General features: G+C 38.7%; 1 protein-coding gene across 1 annotated transcript in view; it reads left to right on the top strand.

Moving 5' to 3' along the window:
* Window positions 1-18,598, top strand: part of MCU (mitochondrial calcium uniporter) — a 226,649-nt gene that overhangs the window by 198,089 nt on the left and 9,962 nt on the right. Inside the window, exons 5-6 of the mRNA XM_060091983.1 lie at window positions 3,089-3,249; window positions 4,759-4,962. Coding sequence (XP_059947966.1) covers window positions 3,089-3,249; window positions 4,759-4,962 — 365 coding nt within the window. The remainder of the gene's footprint in view (window positions 1-3,088; window positions 3,250-4,758; window positions 4,963-18,598) is intronic.

Raw genomic sequence — 18,598 nt, 5'->3', positions numbered from 1 at the left:
AACTTTCTGTGACAATGAAAATGTTCCATTTCTGCACTGTCCAATATGGTAGCCATCGGTCACATGTGCCTATTGAGCACTTGAAATGTGGCTAGTATGGCTGAGAAACTGAATTTTAAATTTTATTTCATTTTAATTAATTTAAATTTAAATAGCCACACACGGCAAACAGTTACTGTTTTGGACAGCACAGCTTTAGAAAGCTGCATCTGGCTGTGGGCGTGGATTTGCCATTAATCATCAGAGGTGGCAGTTGAGAAAAAAGAGCTGGATGCAGAGCCAGGGAGAGCAGGCACACACTGGCATCTCCAGGCACCTCTGCATCGGTCTCTCACTACTAATGACAACCTTCAGAGCACGATGGCTTCTGCTTCACTTCTGCTTTCTAAAACCTCACTTGAATCTCTCTTTTGGCTAACTCTAATTCAGAACCATACAGGGAATTTGGGGGAATTGGGGATATATGGGGAAACATAATTCCAGTTTAACTAGATGTCAAGGTATAAAACCACCAAACTGCTTTTCTTACCTAACGGTGTATTCTGAAGATCTTAAAATACCAGAATATAAAGAATTCCTTATTCTTTTTCACAGCTGCTATGTATTACATTGTATGAATGTATATTATCATTCACTTAGCTGCTTATTTTATAATTTATCATAGTGAAAAAAATCAAAAGAGAAATCGTTTTACAAACTTGGAGTGAGAAATATGTTTCTACCTATAACATAAAACACAGAAGAAGCCATGAAAGAAAAGACTGATATAAAAAATAAATTTTCTACACAGGAGAACCTGTAATATGAATATTAATTTTAAAAGAATAAGTCTTTGATGAATGACATTCTAATATAAACTCTTTTATAAAACAAATACCAAGCCTGATTTCAGATATTATAGATTTTCAGGTTATGATTGTCTATACATATTTGATCATTAACGTGTGTGCTTCATTAGGAAAAGGAAGAGGAGAGGATCTGTTTAGTTTGTTTGCTTGCTTCCTTCTTTCTTCACTTCTTTCTTTCCTCCCTTCCTCCCTCCTTTTCTCCCTCCTTGGATTTCTAAGCAAATACAGTGTAATTATGGTATTGAAAGTAGAAATGGAAAAAGAAAGGACATGGAATAGAAAAGTCATTGGACTACCAGTCAGAAGATCTTTTTCCCACTCCCTGCTAGCCGTGCAGCTTTGTGAATATCATTATTAGACCTCATTAAGGAGAGAAACCACCTCATATTTGATGTTTTTCCCCTCTCTAGTGAATAGATCAGTACCTAATACAAAATGTTTGTTAATCCTATCTCTCTAGGACTCAAAATTCCTCATTTATAAATTGTGGATTATATGCTGCCATGAGGATAAATATGGGATAATATATGTGAGAGGATTTTGTTTACCATAGATAATTCATACCTACCTTTGAAAGAGGACTGAGGACTTCCCTGGTGGCGCAGTGGTCAAGAATCTGCCTGCCAATGCAGGGGACACAGGTTTGAGCCCTGGTCCGGGAAGGTCCCACATGCTGCGGAGCAACTAACCCCGTGCACCACAACTACTGAGCCTGTGCTCTAGAGCCCGTGAGCCACAACTACTGAAGCCCACGCACCTAGAGCCTGTGCTTCACAACAAGAGAAGCCACCGCAGTGAGAAGCCCACACACCACAACGAAGAGTAGCTCCCGCTCGCTACAACCAGAGAAAGCCCGTGTGCAGCAACGAAGACCCAACACAGCAAAAAATAAAATAAATAATAAAAAAAAGAAAGAGGACTGAGCTTGCAGGGGAAATATTAATGTTGACAAAGTAAAAGCCTCATAACTCAGTTCCAGGCCTGGGGGTCAGGAGGCATAGACTCTACCACTTCACTATGACATTCTAGAGTGCAGTTTTCTCTTTTTGTAACTTTGGAAAGTGTAGAACCATGTGTGAATGTGAGCTGCAACTTCAGTGCAAAGCAGACTCTGTTGACGTAGATGACTTCTAGAACTCCAAGTGTTCTTGCTTTTATCTGTTCCCATTAATGCAGCACACATTCATTGAAGCGTGCAAGATACTGTGCTAGGTGCTATGTCCCATTTTACTATATCAGCTCTTCTCTAATCCAATTTGCTACCCTTATTTGAATTTTTTTATTGATTGAATTTCTGTGATAACTGTACTAAAGGACATCCTTGAAGAATATTTGAAATACACACATGACTAATTCTGACTGTGGCTTATTTTGACTTAGAAAAAGGCTGACCTTCTGCTGTAGCTAACAAAATGTCACATTTAAGTCTAATAAGATTCTAAAACAAAAGCTTTACTTCTGGTGCTTTTTAAAAAGTTATTTGACAGCTGAGATCAGCTGACTTTTTATTAAATTTTCAAAACATAATTTTTAGATTTCTGGAAGCACATGCTACTCACAGAAGAGGATATTGAATCAAAGAATTATTTAATCTTTTACCTTTTCAGTTATTCTCATAACTTCATGCCCTTTCAAGCTTGATATTGAGACCCATACAGCTATTCTATGTCTTTGCCCAACAGTAATAAATAAAAATTGATATGCTAGGGGGAAGGTATATAGGGGCTAAGATTATTAAGATAATGGTATTTTTATTTATACCCTTGTATTTGCAAATTTGAAATACTGTATATTTTTTCCTTAAGTGTTAGTTACTAAAGGGAAAAAATGACCAATTGGCAAGACCACAGATAAATTATAGATCAGAATTTTAATAAGCATGATAATCAGATTAATTCTAAACCTCTCTACTAGTTTTTGACATATTACTTTAAATTTTTTGTCTTTATCTAATGAAGATTATTATTACTTGTAGCCTCATTTGTAGCACTTATACTTCCAAGAATATAATGGTGGATGTTGGCTTCAAAATTTTCAAGTTGCCCAAATATGAGTTTACTCTCTAGGATTTATAGACTCTTCCTTTTTAAAAAGGAACTATCCCTTTCCTTCAGTTTAACACTGAAGGTGGGACCCCTATAGTGGATGAATCTGCCTTGTTCTTATCACTAATAGCCCTAGGAATAGCAACTCTTCATTTAAGGCATACAATTTTTTTAAATGTAATCTTTTTCTTTCAGACCTCTTAAGCTATGAAAACGCAGCAACACTGAATGATGTAAAGACACTGGTCCAGCAGTTATACACTACTTTGTGCATCGAGCAGCACCAGTTAAACAAGGAAAGGGAGCTTATCGAAAGATTAGAAGATCTCAAAGAACAACTGGCGCCCCTGGAAAAGGTGCAGATTCAAATTTCACACTATTCTCTTCACCAGTGTTTTTTCCAGAGCATATATGTTTGCTTCTTTTCCCTCCGAGTTTTGTGTGATTGCATTGTGTCAATCAAACTAGTCCACTAGTTTTGGGAACTGAATCATAAAAAGCTTCTGATTAAAGCTAAGAAAGGACTTAAAAAGGAATAGTTTGGAGCCTTGATAATGGACATAGAGCTTTGACCTCTAACTGTACTGCCCTTAACCAGACTTACTACTTTTACAACAAAGATTGGAATAATTGCTGATCAAGAAGGGTTCTAAGTGAGGTGCATAATCATTTTAGCCAACTTAAGAATTAATATTATATGGAATATTATGCAACTGTTAAAAACAATCATGTAAATCTAATATTCTACAGAAAACACTTCATATTTTATGAAAAGTAAATTACAAAACAATGTGTATATTAGTGCATACTATGATCCAGTTTTTAAGTGTATTATGCATATAGCCATACACACAACACACACACACACACACTCACACACATATATACAAAGAAAAAAATTAGAGGGAACATATTCCCAAATGCTAATAGAATAGTAGGATTATGAATGATTTTTCTTCTTTACACTTTCCTAAGTGTTTTACAATGAACATGTGTCATCTTTTTTTTAAATAAAAATACAAGTATTTCCATTTTAAGAAACCAGACTATATTAGAGATTAAGTAAGGGAACAAATACTCTTAATACTGTGCTTTTTCTGATTTCTTTAAAAGTAAGGAACACATATCTCAAGGTTGTTTTCATTAAATTTAAGACCATTAGAAATGTTGGATAAATTAAATTTGAGGAACTGTTGTGAAGGGGGATGAAATTTAAATCTGGTATTTTCAAAATGTAAAGCATTTTTAAATGTACCAACTATAGCATAATAATTATCATCCCTTATTGAATATTTACTATGTGCTAGGAATTGTCCTAAGTATTTTACTTGTATTCTCTTATTTAATCCTCAGAACAACTCATTAAGGAAGTTATGGTAATGTGCAGATCAGGGCCTAAACTCAGCCATTCTGAATCCAGAGTCCATACTGTGACCCACTGTGCTGTTTTGCCCCTAGTAGACCTTTTGAGTAAAAAACTAATGATAGATTAAATCTTGTACGCTACAGTGAGAGAACATTGGCATGTTTTTATTTCTCTCTTTCAAAGAAAGCAATCTTGTGGTTGGATAAAGACCCGCTGAAACTAACTTATTCACTCCCATAATTTCACCATATTTTCAGCTACTTCTAGGATGAAACATAAAACACAAGTGTATCAAAAATGTTATTCCTATAAAATAGTACTCAGTAAAAACTACAGATATTATTTAGGAAGACAAACTATATTTCCTAGAATTGAGACTAACTTATATCTTGATTACAAGCCCTGTTTTTTTAGTGAACATTGAACAGTTTAAATAAGAGTTTAAAATTGGTTCTATGTCAAAATGCTTTACAGTTGACCAGTCATGTGTGCCCTGTAGGTACGAATTGAGATTAGCAGAAAAGCTGAGAAGAGGACCACTTTGGTGCTATGGGGTGGACTTGCCTACATGGCCACACAGTTTGGCATTTTGGCCCGGCTTACCTGGTGGGAATATTCCTGGGACATCATGGAGCCAGTTACCTACTTCATCACTTATGGAAGTGCCATGGCAATGTATGCATATTTCGTAATGACACGCCAGGTAAGAATTCCTCTTCAAGTAACTTTCCATGAGATAGTACAATGTTGGTTGTCAAAGTAGTTCTCTTTTCTCTCATAATCTTTCTAAGGTCAGTTACCTTGAAGTAATCATTTATCCTTTATACATACTCACTCACACAAACACACATATGTACACATGCATGTGCATGCCAGTTATGTATCAGGCACTAGTCTAGGTGCTAGAGATAGAGAGATAGATATGACATGGCTTTGGCCCCCATGGAGCAAATAGACTATTAAGAGAGCCATATAAACCATTAAATTCATAAAACTATTACAGTAAGATATAGAATAAGAAGGCAAAGGAGAAGAGTGATCAGCTGTAGGATAACTTGCTCAGTTGGCTTGGCTTTTTATGTACTGTGTAAATTAATTTAGCAGTCAGATGGTGTAGTCCCAAGCTTTTGGGTTTTATTGAATGTTTGGAATGGAGAATTGGTGATAACTAATCAAATAGTTAAACTAAACTCTGGGCTACTTCTAAATATATTAGGAGTATAGGTGTGTGTTGTTGTTTTTACTTCATAGAAGAAAAGTGAAAATTAGATATCTAATCACTATTCTATTCTTTGTCAACCAAGGCTCATATTTTAAATATCAGTGTCTAGAACTAATTTTTATTGTTAGTGCTGTATTTTTAGTAGCTTGGAAATCCATAATGGTCACTTTAGGAAGTATGAAGGATTTATTATCACTTATTTATTACTGCTATATGTGATACAACCACAGATCCAGGCTCCCTTGAATAAAAAGTATTTGAGGCCTTCCCTGGTGGTGCAGTGGTTGAGAGTCCACCTGCCGATGCAGGGGACACAGGTTCGTGCCCCGGTCCGGGAAGATCCCACATGCCGCGGAGTAGCTGGGCCCGTGAGCCACAGCCACTGATCCTGCGCGTCCAGAGCCTGTGCTCCACAACGGGAGAGGTCACAACAGTGAGAGGCCCACGTACCGAAAAAAAAAAAAAGAAAGTATTTGAAATAGCTGAGAGATATGAGAAACCTTTTCTATTTTCTTAGGTATCAGAAGAAAGCTGGGAGTTGCTTCTCTTACATTTTTATATGGCCACTGTTGAACATAGACATTTTGTTTCTGTTGTCATTAGACCAATGGTCATAGGCCTATTTTTGTGTGGGAAAATGAAAGCCCAAGGGTGTTATTTAACCCTTCTGGGCCTCCCAAATATGTCTAGTGGAGAAGAGACAGTAAACTGTTCGTGTCCTGCTATTGTTTGCCCAGTGTCTCTAGCACCTAATCCCATATCTGGCTCATGTTCTTCACTCTACCTAACAGAGCTGACAGCCAAATCAATCTTATCTAACCACACCTCTGGACATGGCTTGCATATGTGTATATGTCTGTCTGTGTTTCTTTCCCTCTTTCTCTGCCCTGTCACTGTCCCTCATATACCCCTTTAATGGATTGTTTTTATCGACTGAAATCCAGACTCCTTAGCCCAATATTCATAACTGGTTGCTGTCCTTTCCAAATGTCTCTCAGCTCCTCTGTGTAAGTACTAGGTATTTTAAACACATCAAATTACAGTTGACCCTTGAAAACGGGGGTTAGGGGCGTCAACCCTCTGTGAAGTAAAAAAAATCCATGTATAACTTAAAGTCAGCCCTCCATATCATGGTTCCTCTGTATCCATAGTTTTTCCATATCCATGATTCCACATCTGGGGATTCACCCAACTGCGGATCGTGTAGTGCTGTAGTATTTACTATTGAAAAAAATCCGCATATAAGTGGACCTCCGCAGTTCAAACCCATGTTGTTCAAGGGTCAACTGTGTAGTCTGTATTTCCCCCAAAATGCCCTGAGTTTTTCACCACTTCCTTCCTTACTTCATATCATTCTATTAACTGGGAAGGTTTTCCCTGTAGATTGCTACCTGTCATATTTCAAGGTTTACTTAAATGCTTATTTTTCATGAACCTTTGACTACTTCCCTGTAGCCAACTTTGATGTGTCCCTCTTCTGAATACCTATAGCACATTGTGCCTCTCATTTCACTTATCCTGTGCCATCTTGTATTATAATTATTCATGTTCAATGTCTTTTCCCCTCTACTAGACTATGATATCTTTTGAGGCAAGGCGTTCGGGTGATTTTTTTCTATTTTTATTTCCTTACCATGCCTAATACAGTGCCTATCTGTCCTACTATTTAAATGCTGTCCTACTTCTGTGATTCCTAAACGTTTTTGCTGCCCCCAAGTGACAAGTTGTAAAAAAGCAGTAGTAAACAATTTAGTCTTTTGTGAATAGGAAAACATGGACCAAATAAAATGTAAATAGTTTCTCATGTTAAATATTCTTCCCCATATCAGTATCCATAATTAACACCCATGAAACAAAATGCCTGTTCAACAGCATTTAAACTGTTCAGTGAGCATTTATTAGCAACCTAAATATATTCCAAAAGTATATTAAGTTCCAAAGAATTTTCAAAAGATAAGTTCCTTGACATCATAAAATCAAGTGAAATATTGAATTTTACTGACTAATATTTCAGTGAGACCTGAGTACCATTTTCTGTCATGTGAAAAAGGAGCCTGACAATAAGAATTGACATTCAGCAAAGTTACTTCAGCAGGCATGTGAGCCACCATTCAGCGCCCTAGCCCAGGAGTTTTCTACAAAGGGGAGGTCACCCTCAAGGGTGTGAAAATTGGTTCTGGGGGAGTAAAACATATTACAACAGATAAACAGATACACAGTATATTTGTGGTTTTAAAACTTCTTTGAGAGACTTCCCTGGTGGTCCAGTGGGTAAGACTACATGCTCCCAATGCAGGGGGGCCGTGTTCGATCCCTGGTGGGGGAACTAGATCCTACATGCATTCTGCAACTAAAAAGCCCGCATGCCGCAACAAAGATCCCACGTGCTGCAGCTAAGACCTGGCACAACCAAAATAAATAAATAAATATTAAAAAAAAAAAAAACTTCTTTGGGGAGGAGGGGTAATTAAGGAAAAAATATGTAAAAAGGCAACTTAAGGCAACAATGGTGAATAAAGGTTAAGAAACACTGACCTAGCCTCTAATACCCTTTGTCATCTCAATTCCAACATCCAGCATTTATATTCTACTCCAGCAAACTACTTCAGTGGCCATTCAGGACCTACTTAGAATAAAAATTAGCATGCCTAATAATTTAATATGCCTAAACCTTTAGGCTCCTGACATCTCTCTTAACTTTTTTCTATCACCTTCCTCGTGTGTTGCTTCATTTTCTGTCCAAATTAGACCATATTGTCATTCTGTTCAATCTCTGCTCCATTGTCTTTCCACCATATATACTCTATAAACTCCTAATCTTGGATAAATTTAGCCATTTATCCTATATCCAGGCTACTGAACATTGCTAGAGAAAAATCATGTAATAGTGTGGATTGGACCACTGCTTGTGTTTCTAATTAGATTTTCTTCCCCCATAACCCTCTCATTAGTTATTCTAAGACTTCACATCAGGCTCCTCATCCCATATTTAACTTTGCCTCCTACCTCTCCTGGAAAATTGAGCTTAACAGATACAAGCTTGCAAATTCCTAAACCCTGTGAGTTTAATAGTATCCATACCTACTTTCACGCTATTTCCTTAAATTCAAGTAAGAAGTGGCATTTTCCTGCTCAGGGCTAGCTCCTCCACCTGTTCTTAATCCCATTACCCCCTTCCAGAATCTTATGCCAGTATATTTTTTGTGTTCCCTATGTTATCAAACTCTCCCTCTCTGACTCTCTTTCCTTCATAACCAAGCTCTATGTGTATCTCTTCTCACTTATTATCAAATTACCAAATTTCTAGAAGAGAGTCTAGCATGTAGTTGCTTAGTAAATGCTTGTTGACCAAAAGAGGAAGCATAGAATAGATCTGAATAAATTGAATTAGTGTATACATTTACATCCTCAGCAAAGATAGGTAAGCGGCCTAGTAATAGCAACTTAGATGAAACCTAGAGGGCTTTCCCTCAAGTTTTTAATCCAACAGTTATCCCTTAGGTCAATATTACTTGATTCAGACCACGATTCTATCCATTTTTAAAAAGCTTCCACAGTCCCTTCAACCACTATTCATTCATTATCTGTCATCATCAATACTTAAATATTTACTTCTGTTTCTAGTTATGGCATCCTAGGTAATCAGAACAATGCTCCCACTAGGATATGTTAAAATAGTTAGACAAAACATAAGACACATCTGCCTGTAGACTCTAGAGAGCTAACAAGATAGCAAAAATTACCAGGCAAGAACCAGAAGAGAAGTCCCAGGAAGGTGAAGCTGGTGTTTAGATGTGCTTCTTCCTCTGGGTATTTGTACTGATTAAAGAGGGTAAGGCTGAGAGACCAAGAAGCTGAGCCATACTTGAAAACCTAGAAAGACCAAAGCCATAGAGATTCATGTCCAGGGATTGCTAAAGTAGGTTGAAACATTTTTGCTTTGGTTTGGAATTTTAAAGGCCACTACTGTAGAACAGAAGAACCTGTTGTAGGCTCTCTCAGAGACTGTAGCTCATCTTTCGACCATCCCAATCTTGTAAATTGGATTGAGGTAGTCCTAGAATGCTGGTGATCTGAGAGTGCTGATATCACTGGTTCCAGGCCAAAGAAGACATTAATCATCCCTGGAAGGAGATAACATTATCCTAAGCCTTACATTATTTCTACAAATAATTTTGCAAATACAAAGTTACGCATACAATAAAAAATAAGCAGATACACAGGAAAACACCTATAGAAACAGTAGACGTTTGAAACAGACACAGATAGGAGATCTAGTTACTGGATTTGTCAGACATAGCCTTTAAAATAATTATACTTACTAGATTCATGGAGATAAAAGGTAAGGTTGAGAGTATTGGCAGATAACTTGATTTTTTAAAAAAAACAAATGAAAATTCTAGAAATAAAATTTAATGGATGGATTTAACTGCAGATTAGACATAAGAGAGAGAACGTGACCTGGAAATCAGAAGAAACCATTCAAAATAAAATATGGAAAGACAAAAAGAAGTGAAATATAGGAGAGGGTGAGAGATAGAGAGGATAGAGTGAAAAGGCCTAATATATTTTAAATTTTATTAGCATCTCAGAAGGAGAGGAGGGAGAGAATGGGAAGAAACAATATTTGCAGAGATGGTGGCTGAGAATTTTCCAAAATGATGAAAGACATTAATTTATAGATTTAAGAATTCCATCAAATACAACCAATATAAAGGAAAAGAAATCCACGTCTAGACACATCAATAGTAAAACTGCAAAAGACAAAGACAAAGAAGAAATCCTAAAAGTAGCCAAAGAAGAAGAAAGGCTTGCCTTCAAAGGAGTCACTGTTAGATAGCTTACTTCTCAACAGCAGAAATGAAAGCCAGAAGGTAATGGAATGGTAACTTCAATGTGTTGAAAGAAAATAACTGTCAACTTAGAACTCTATACTCAGCAAAAATATCCTTCCAAAATAAAGGTGAAATAAAGATGCTTCCAGACAAATGAATAGAGAAGTTGTCACCAGTAGATCTGTACAAAAGAAAATACTAGAGAGTGTTCTTTGTGCAGAAAGAAGATTATCACAAGTGGAAAGTAAAAAAAAAAAAAAGCAGGAACGAATGAAGAGCAATGAAAATGGTAAATCTATGAGTGAATCTAAATGAATATTAAATGTATAAAATAATTATAATAAACTCTTATGGAATTTAAAATACAGAAAAAACTAAAACATATGACAATAGCATATACGTCTGGAGTGGGTAAGTGAACTTGAAATGCTCTAATGTTCCTTCATTGTCTGGGAAGAGGGTAAAAGTACCACTTCCATTCAACTTTGAATGAGAAGTCCTAGCCAGTACAGAAGGCAAGAAAAAGATACAGAGGATGAAAATATTGGAAAGAAAAACAACTGGCATGATTCATAGATTTTGTACATAGAAAAATTTTAAAAGCATATATAGATAATTGGTTAGAATTCATAAGTGAGTTTTATAAGGTTACTAGATACAAGGTAAATATATATAAATGAATTGCATATCTATATGCCAGCCACAAATAGTTAGAAAATGAAACTTTTTAAGAGATGCAACTCAAAATGACTTTTAAAAATAAGTCATGCAAGAGATAGCTTCGGGCTTCCCTGGCGGCGCAGTGCTTGAGAGTCCGCCTGCCGATGCAGGGGACGCGAGTTCGTGCCCCGGTCCAGGAAGATTCCACATGCCGTGGAGCGGCTGGGCCCATGAGCCATGGCCACTGAGCCTGCGTGTCCAGAGCCTGTGCTCTGCAACGGGAGAGGCCACAACAGTGAGAGGCCCGCGTACCGCAAAAAAAAAAAAAAAAAAATAGCTTCAAGGAGGCGGAGGAGTAAGACATAGAGATCACCTTCTCAGCTTCAAGAAGGCAAAGGAGTAAGACGTAGAGATCACCTTCCTCCCCACAAATACATCAAAAATACATCTACATGAGGAACAGCTCCTACAGAACACCTACTGAATGCTGGCAGAAGACCTCAGACCTCCCAAAAGGCAAAAAACTCCCCACGTACATGGGTAGGGCAAAAGAGAAAAGAAAAAAAAAAGAGACAAAAGTGTAGGGATGGGACCTGCACCTCTGGGAGGGAGCTGTGAAGGAGGAAAAGTTCCACACACAGGGAAGCCCCTTCACTGGTGGAGATGGTGGGTGGGCAGGGGGAAAGCTTTGGAGCCACGGAGGAGAGCGCAGCAACAGGGGTGCACAGGGCAAAGCGGAGAGATTCCCACACAGAGGATCGCTGACAGCCAGCACTCACCAGCCTGAGAGGCTTTGCTAATTCACCGGGGCAGGTGGGGTCTGAGAGCTGAGGCTCGGGCTAAGGGGGTCAGATCCCAGGGAGCGGACTGGGTTGGCTGCGTGAACACAGCCTGAAGGAGGCTAGTGCGCCACAGCTAGCTGAAGGGAGTCCGGGAAAGAGTCTGGAACTGCCTAAGAGGCAAGAGACCATTGTTTTGGGGTGCATGAGGAGAGGGGATTCAGAGCACCGCCTAAACAAGCTCCAGGGACAGGTGCGAGCTGCGGCTATCAGTGCAGACCCCAGAGATGGGCATGAAATGCGAAGGCTGCTGCTGCAGCCACCAAGAAGCCTCTGTGCAAGCACAGGTCACTCTCCACACCTCCCCTCCCGGAAGCCTGTGCAGCCTGCCACTGCCAGGGTCCCGTGATCCAGGGCCAACTTCCCAGAGAGAACACACGTTGTGCCTCAGACTGTTGCAACGTCACGCTGGCCTCTGCCGCTGCAGGCTCGCCCCACATTCCTTTCCCCTCCCTCCCCCTGGCCTGAGTGAGCCAGAGCCCCCTAATCAGCTGCTACTTTAACCCTGTCCTATCTGGGCGGGGAACAGATGCCCTCAGGCGACCTACACGGAGGCGGGGCCAAATCCAAAGCTGAACCCCCAGGAGCTGTGCAAACAAAGAGGAGAAGGGAAATCTCTCCATGCAGCCTCAGGAGCAGAGGATTAAATCTCCACAATCAACTTGAAGTACCCTGCATCTGTGGAATACCTGAATAGACAACGAATCATCCCAAAATTGAGGCAGTGGACTTCAGGAGCAACTGTAGACTTGGAGTTTGCTTTCTGCATCTAATTTGTTTCTGGTTTTATGTTTATCTTAGTTTAGTATTTAGAGCTTATTATCTTTGGTAGATTTGTTTATTGATTTGCTTGCTCTCTTCCTTTTTTTTAAAATATATATATTGTTCCTTTTTCTCATTTTGTGGATGTGTGTGTATATGCTTCTTTGTGTGATTTTGTCTGTGTAGCTTTGCTTTTACCATTTGTCCTAGAATTCTGTCTGTCCATTTTTTTGTGTTTTTTTTTTTTTGTTTTCTTTTTTAGTGTAGTTTTTAGCACTTGTTATCACTGGTGGATTCGTTTTTAGGTTTGGATGTCCTCTTTTTTTAATTGCTTTTTTATTTTTAATAATACATTTTTTATTTTTATAACTTTTAAATTTTATTTTCATTTAATTTAATTTTAGTTTAGTTTAGTTTAGTTTTCTTCCTTTCTTTCTTTCTTTTTCTCCCTTTTCCTCTGAGCCGTGTGGCTGACAGAGTCTTGGTGCTCTGGCCGGGTGTCAGGCCTAAGCCTCTGAGGTGGGAGAGCTGAGTTCAGGACATTGGTCCACCAGAGGCATCCCGGCCCCACATAATATCAAATGGCAAAAGTTCTCTCAGAGATCTCCATCTCAACACAAACACCCAGCTCAACTCAATGACCAGCAGGCTACAGTGCTGGGCACCCTATGCCAAACAACTAGGAAGACAGGAACAAAACCCCACCCATTAGCAGAGAGGCTGCCTAAAATCATAATAAGATCACAGACACCCCAAAATACACCACCAGACATGGTCCTGCCCACGAGAAAGACAGGATCCAGCCTCACCCACCAGAACACAGGCACCAGTCCCCTCCAGCAGGAAGCCTACACAGCCCACGGAAACAACCTTAGCCACTGCGGGCAGACACCAAAAACAACGGGAACTATGAACCTGCAGCATGCAAAAAGGAAACCCCCAAACACAGTAAGTGAAGCAAAATGAGAAGACACAGAAATACACAGCAGATAAAGGAGCAAGGTAAAAACCCACCAGACCAAACAAATGAAGAGGAAATAGGCAGTCTTCCTGAAAAAGAATTCATAGTAATGATAGTAAAGATGATCCAAAATCTTGGAAATAGAATGGAGAAAATACAAAAAACGTTTAACAAGGACCTAGAAGAACTAAAGAGCAAACAAACAACGATGAAGAACACAATAAATGAAATTAAAAATTCTCTAGAAGGAATCAATAGCAGAAAAACTGAGATAGAAGAACAGATAAGTGATCTGGAAGATGAAATAGTGCAAATAACGACCACAGAGCAGAATAAAGAAAAAAGAATGAAAAAAATTGAGGACAGTCTCAGAAACCTCTGAGACAACATTAAACACACCAACATTGGAACTATAGGGGTCCCAGAAGAAGAAGAGAAAAAAAAAAGGGACTGAGAAAATATTTGAAGAGATTATAGTTGAAAACTTCCCTAATATGGGAAAGGAAATAGTCAATCAAGTCCAGGAAGTGCAGAGAGTCCCATACAGGATAAATCCAAGGAGAAACATGCCAAGACACATATTAATCAAAGTATCAAAGATTAAATACAAAGAAAAAATATTAAAAGCAGCAAGGGAAAAGCAACAAATAACATACAAGAGAATCCCCATAAGGTTAACATCTGATCTTTCAGCAGAAACTCTGAAAGCCAGAAGGGAGTGACAGGACATATTTAAAGTAAAGAAAGGGAAAAACCTACAACCAAGATTACTCTACCCAGCAAGGATGTCATTCAGATTTGACAGAGAAATTAAAACCTTTACAGACAAGCAAAAGCTAAGAGAATTCAGCACCACCAAACCACCTTTCCAACAAAGCTAACGGAACTTCTCTAGGCAGGAAAAACAAGAGAAGGAAAACTTCTACAATAACAAACCCAAAACTATTAAGAAAATGGTAATATGAACACACATATCAATAACTACCTTAAATGTAAATGGATTAAATGCTACAGCCAAAAGACATAGACTGGCTGAATGGATACAAAAACAATACCCATATATATGCTGTCTACAAGAGACCCACTGCAGACCTAGGGGCACATACAGACTGAAAGTGAGGGGATGGAAAAAGATATTCCATGCAAATGGAAATCAGAAGAAAGCTGAAGTAGCAATTCTCATATCAGACAAAATAGACTAAAATAAAGACTATTACAGTGACAAAGAAGGACACTACATAATGATCAAGGGATCAATCCAAGAAGAAGATATAACAATTGTAAATATTTATGCACCCAGCATAGGAGCACCTCAATACATAAAGCAAATGCTACCAGCCATAAAAGGGGAAATTGACAGTAATGCAATCATAGTAGGGGACTTTAACTCCCCCACTTTCACCAATGGACAGATCATCCAAAATGAAAATAAATAAGGGGGCTTCCCTGGTGGCGCAGTGGTTGAGAGTCCGCCTGCCGATGCAGGGGACACGGGTTCGTGCCCCGATCCCGGAAGACCCCACATGCCGCGGAGCGGCTGGGCCCGCGAGCCATGGCCGCGGAGCCTGTGTGTCCGGAGCCTGTGCTCCGCAACGGGAGAGGCCACAGCAGTGAGAGGCCCGCGTACAGCAAAAAACAAACAAACAAAAAAAAATAATAAGTAAACACAAGCTTTAAATGATACATTAAACAAGATGGACTTAATTGATATTTATAGGAAATTCCATCCAAAAACAACAGAATATACTTTCTTCTCAAGTGCTCATGGAACACTCTCCAGGATAGATAATACCTTTGGTCACAAATCAAGCCTTCATAAATTTAAGAAAATTGAAATCATATCAAGTATCTTTTCCAACTAAAGTGCTATGAGACTAGATATCAATTACAGGAAAAAATCTGTGAAAAATACAAACACATGGAGACTAAATAGTACACTACTAAATAAATAAGAGATCACTGAAGAAATCAAAGAGGAAGTTAAAAAATACCTAGAAACAAATGACAATGAAAACACGACGACCCAAAACCTATGGGATGCAGCTAAAGCAGTTCTAAGAGGGAAGTTTATACCAATACAATCCTACCTCAAGAAACAAGAAACATCTCAAATAAACAACCTAACGTTACACCTAAAGCAATTAGAGAAAGAAGAACAAAAAGGCCCCAAAGTTAGCAGAAGGAAAGAAACCATAAAGATCAGATCAGAAATAAATGAAAAAGAAATGAAGGAAACAATAGCTAAGATCAATAAAACTAAAAGCTCGTTCTTTGAGAAGATAAACAAAATTGATAAACTATTAGCCAGACTCATCAAGGACAAAAGGGAGAAGACTCAAATCAATAGAATTAGAAATGAAAAAGGAGAAGTAACAACTGACACTGCAGAAATACAAAGGATCATGAGAGATTACTACAAGCAACTATATGTCAATGAAATGGACAACCTGGAAGAAATGGACAAATTCTTAGAAATGCACAACCTGCCAAGACTGAATCAGGAAGAAATAGAAAATATGAACAGACCAATCACAAGCACTGAAATTGAAACTGTGATCAAAAATCTTCCGACAAACAAAAGCCCAGGACCAGATGGCTTCACAGGCGAATTCTATCAAGCATTTAGAGAAGAGCTAACACCTATCCTTCTGAAACTCTTCCAAAATATAGCAGAGGGAGGAACACTCCCAAACTCATTCTACGAGGCCACCATCACCTTGATACCAAAACCAGACAAGGATGTCACAAAGAAAGAAAACTACAGGCCAATATCACTGATGAACATAGATGCAAAAATCCTCAACAAAATACTAGCAAACAGAATCCAACAGCACGTTAAAAGGATCATACACCATGATCAAGTGGGGTTTATTCCAGGAATGCAAGGATTCTTCAATATATGCAAATCAATCAACGTGATACACCATATTAACAAACTGAAGGAGAAAAACCATATGATCATCTCAATAGATGCAGAGAAAGCTTTTGACAAAATTCAACACCCATTTATGATAAAAACCCTGCAGAAAGTAGGCATAGAGGGAACTTTCCTCAGCATAATAAAGGCCATATATGACAAACCCACAGCCAGCATCGTCCTCAATGGTGAAAAATTGAAACCATTTCCACTAAGATCAGGAACAAGACAAGGTTGCCCACTCTCACCACTCTTATTCAACATAGTTTTGGAAGTTTTAGCCACAGCAATCAGAGAAGAAAAGGAAATAAAAGGAATCCAAATGGGAAAAGAAGAAGTAAAGCTGTCACTGTTTGCAGATGACATGATACTATACATAGAGACTCCTAAAGATGCTACCAGAAAACTACTAGAGCTAATCAATGAATTTGGTAAAGTTGCAGGATACAAAATTAATGCACAGAAATCTCTTGCATTCCTATATACTAATGATGAAAAATCTGAAAGTGAAATCAAGGAAACACTCCCATTTACCATTGCAACAAAAAGAATAAAATATCTAGGAATAAACCTACCTAAGGAGACAAAAGACCTGTATGCAGAAAATTATAAGACACTGATGAAAGAAATTAAAGATGATACAAATAGATGGAGAGATGTACCATGTTCTTGGATTGGAAGAATCAACATTGTGAAAATGACTCTACTACCCAAAGCAATCTACAGATTCAATGCAATCCCTATCAAACTACCAATGGCATTTTTCACAGAACTAGAACAAAAAATTTCACAATTTGTATGGAAACACAAAAGACCCCGAATAGCCAAAGCAATCTTGAGAACGAAAAATGGAGCTGGAAGAATCAGGCTCCCTGACTTCAGACTATACTACAAAGCTACAGTAATCAAGACAGTATGGTACTGGCACAAAAACAGAAAGATAGATCAATGGAACAGGATAGAAAGCCCAGAGATAAACCCACGGACATATGGTCACCTTATCTTTGATAAAGGAGGCAGGAATGTACAGTGGAGAAAGGACAGTCTCTTCAATAAGTGGTGCTGGGAAAACTGGTCAGGGACATGTAAAAGTATGAGATTAGATCACTCCCTAACACCATACACAAAAATAAGCTCAAAATGGATTAAAGACCTAAATGTAAGGCCAGACACTATCAAACTCCTAGAGGAAAACATAGGCAGAACACTCTATGACATAAATCACAGCAAGATCCTTTTTGACCCACCTCCTAGAGAAATGGAAATAAAGACAAAGATAAACAAATGGGACCTAATGAAACTTCAAAGCTTTTGCACAGCAAAGGAAACCATAAACAAGACCAAAAGACAACCCTCAGAATGGGAGGAAATATTTGCAAATGAAGCAACTGACAAAGGATTAATCTCCAAAATTTATAAGCAGCTCATGCAGCTCAATAGCAAAAAAACAAACAACCCAATCCAAAAATGGGCAGAAGACCTAAATAGACATTTCTCCACAGAAGATATACAGACAGCCAACAAACACATGAAAGGATGCTCAACATCTTTACTCATTAGAGAAATGCAAATCAAAACTACAATGAGATATCATCTCACACCAGTCAGAATGGCCATCATCAAAAAAATCTAGAAACAATAAATGCTGGAGAGGGTGTGGAAAAAAGGGAACACTCTTGCACTGCTGGTGGGAATGTGAATTGGTACAGCCACTATGGAGAACGGTATGGAGGTTCCTTAAAAAACTACAAATAGGGCTTCCATGGTGGCGCAGTGGTTGAGAGTCCGCCTGCCGATGCAGGGGACACGGGTTCGTGCCCCGATCCCGGAAGATCCCACATGCCGCGGAGCGGCTGGGCCCGCGAGCCATGGCCGCGGAGCCTGTGTGTCCGGAGCCTGTGCTCCGCAACGGGAGAGGCCACAGCAGTGAGAGTCCCGCGTACAGCAAAAAAAAAAAAAAAAAAAACTACAAATAGAACTACCATATGACCCAGCAATCCCACTACTGGGCATATACCCTGAGAAAACCATAATTCAAAAAGAGACATGTACCAAAATGTTCATAGCAGCCCTATTTACAATAGCCCGGAGATGGAAACAACCTAAGTGTCCATCATCGGATGAATGGGTAAAGAAGATGTGG

Source organism: Mesoplodon densirostris, chromosome 1 (genome assembly GCF_025265405.1).
Source record: "Mesoplodon densirostris isolate mMesDen1 chromosome 1, mMesDen1 primary haplotype, whole genome shotgun sequence".
NCBI classification, from domain to species: Eukaryota; Metazoa; Chordata; class Mammalia; order Artiodactyla; family Ziphiidae; genus Mesoplodon; species Mesoplodon densirostris.
The sequence above is the reverse complement of the archived record's forward strand: the minus strand, read 5'-3'. Positions and strand labels throughout refer to the sequence as shown.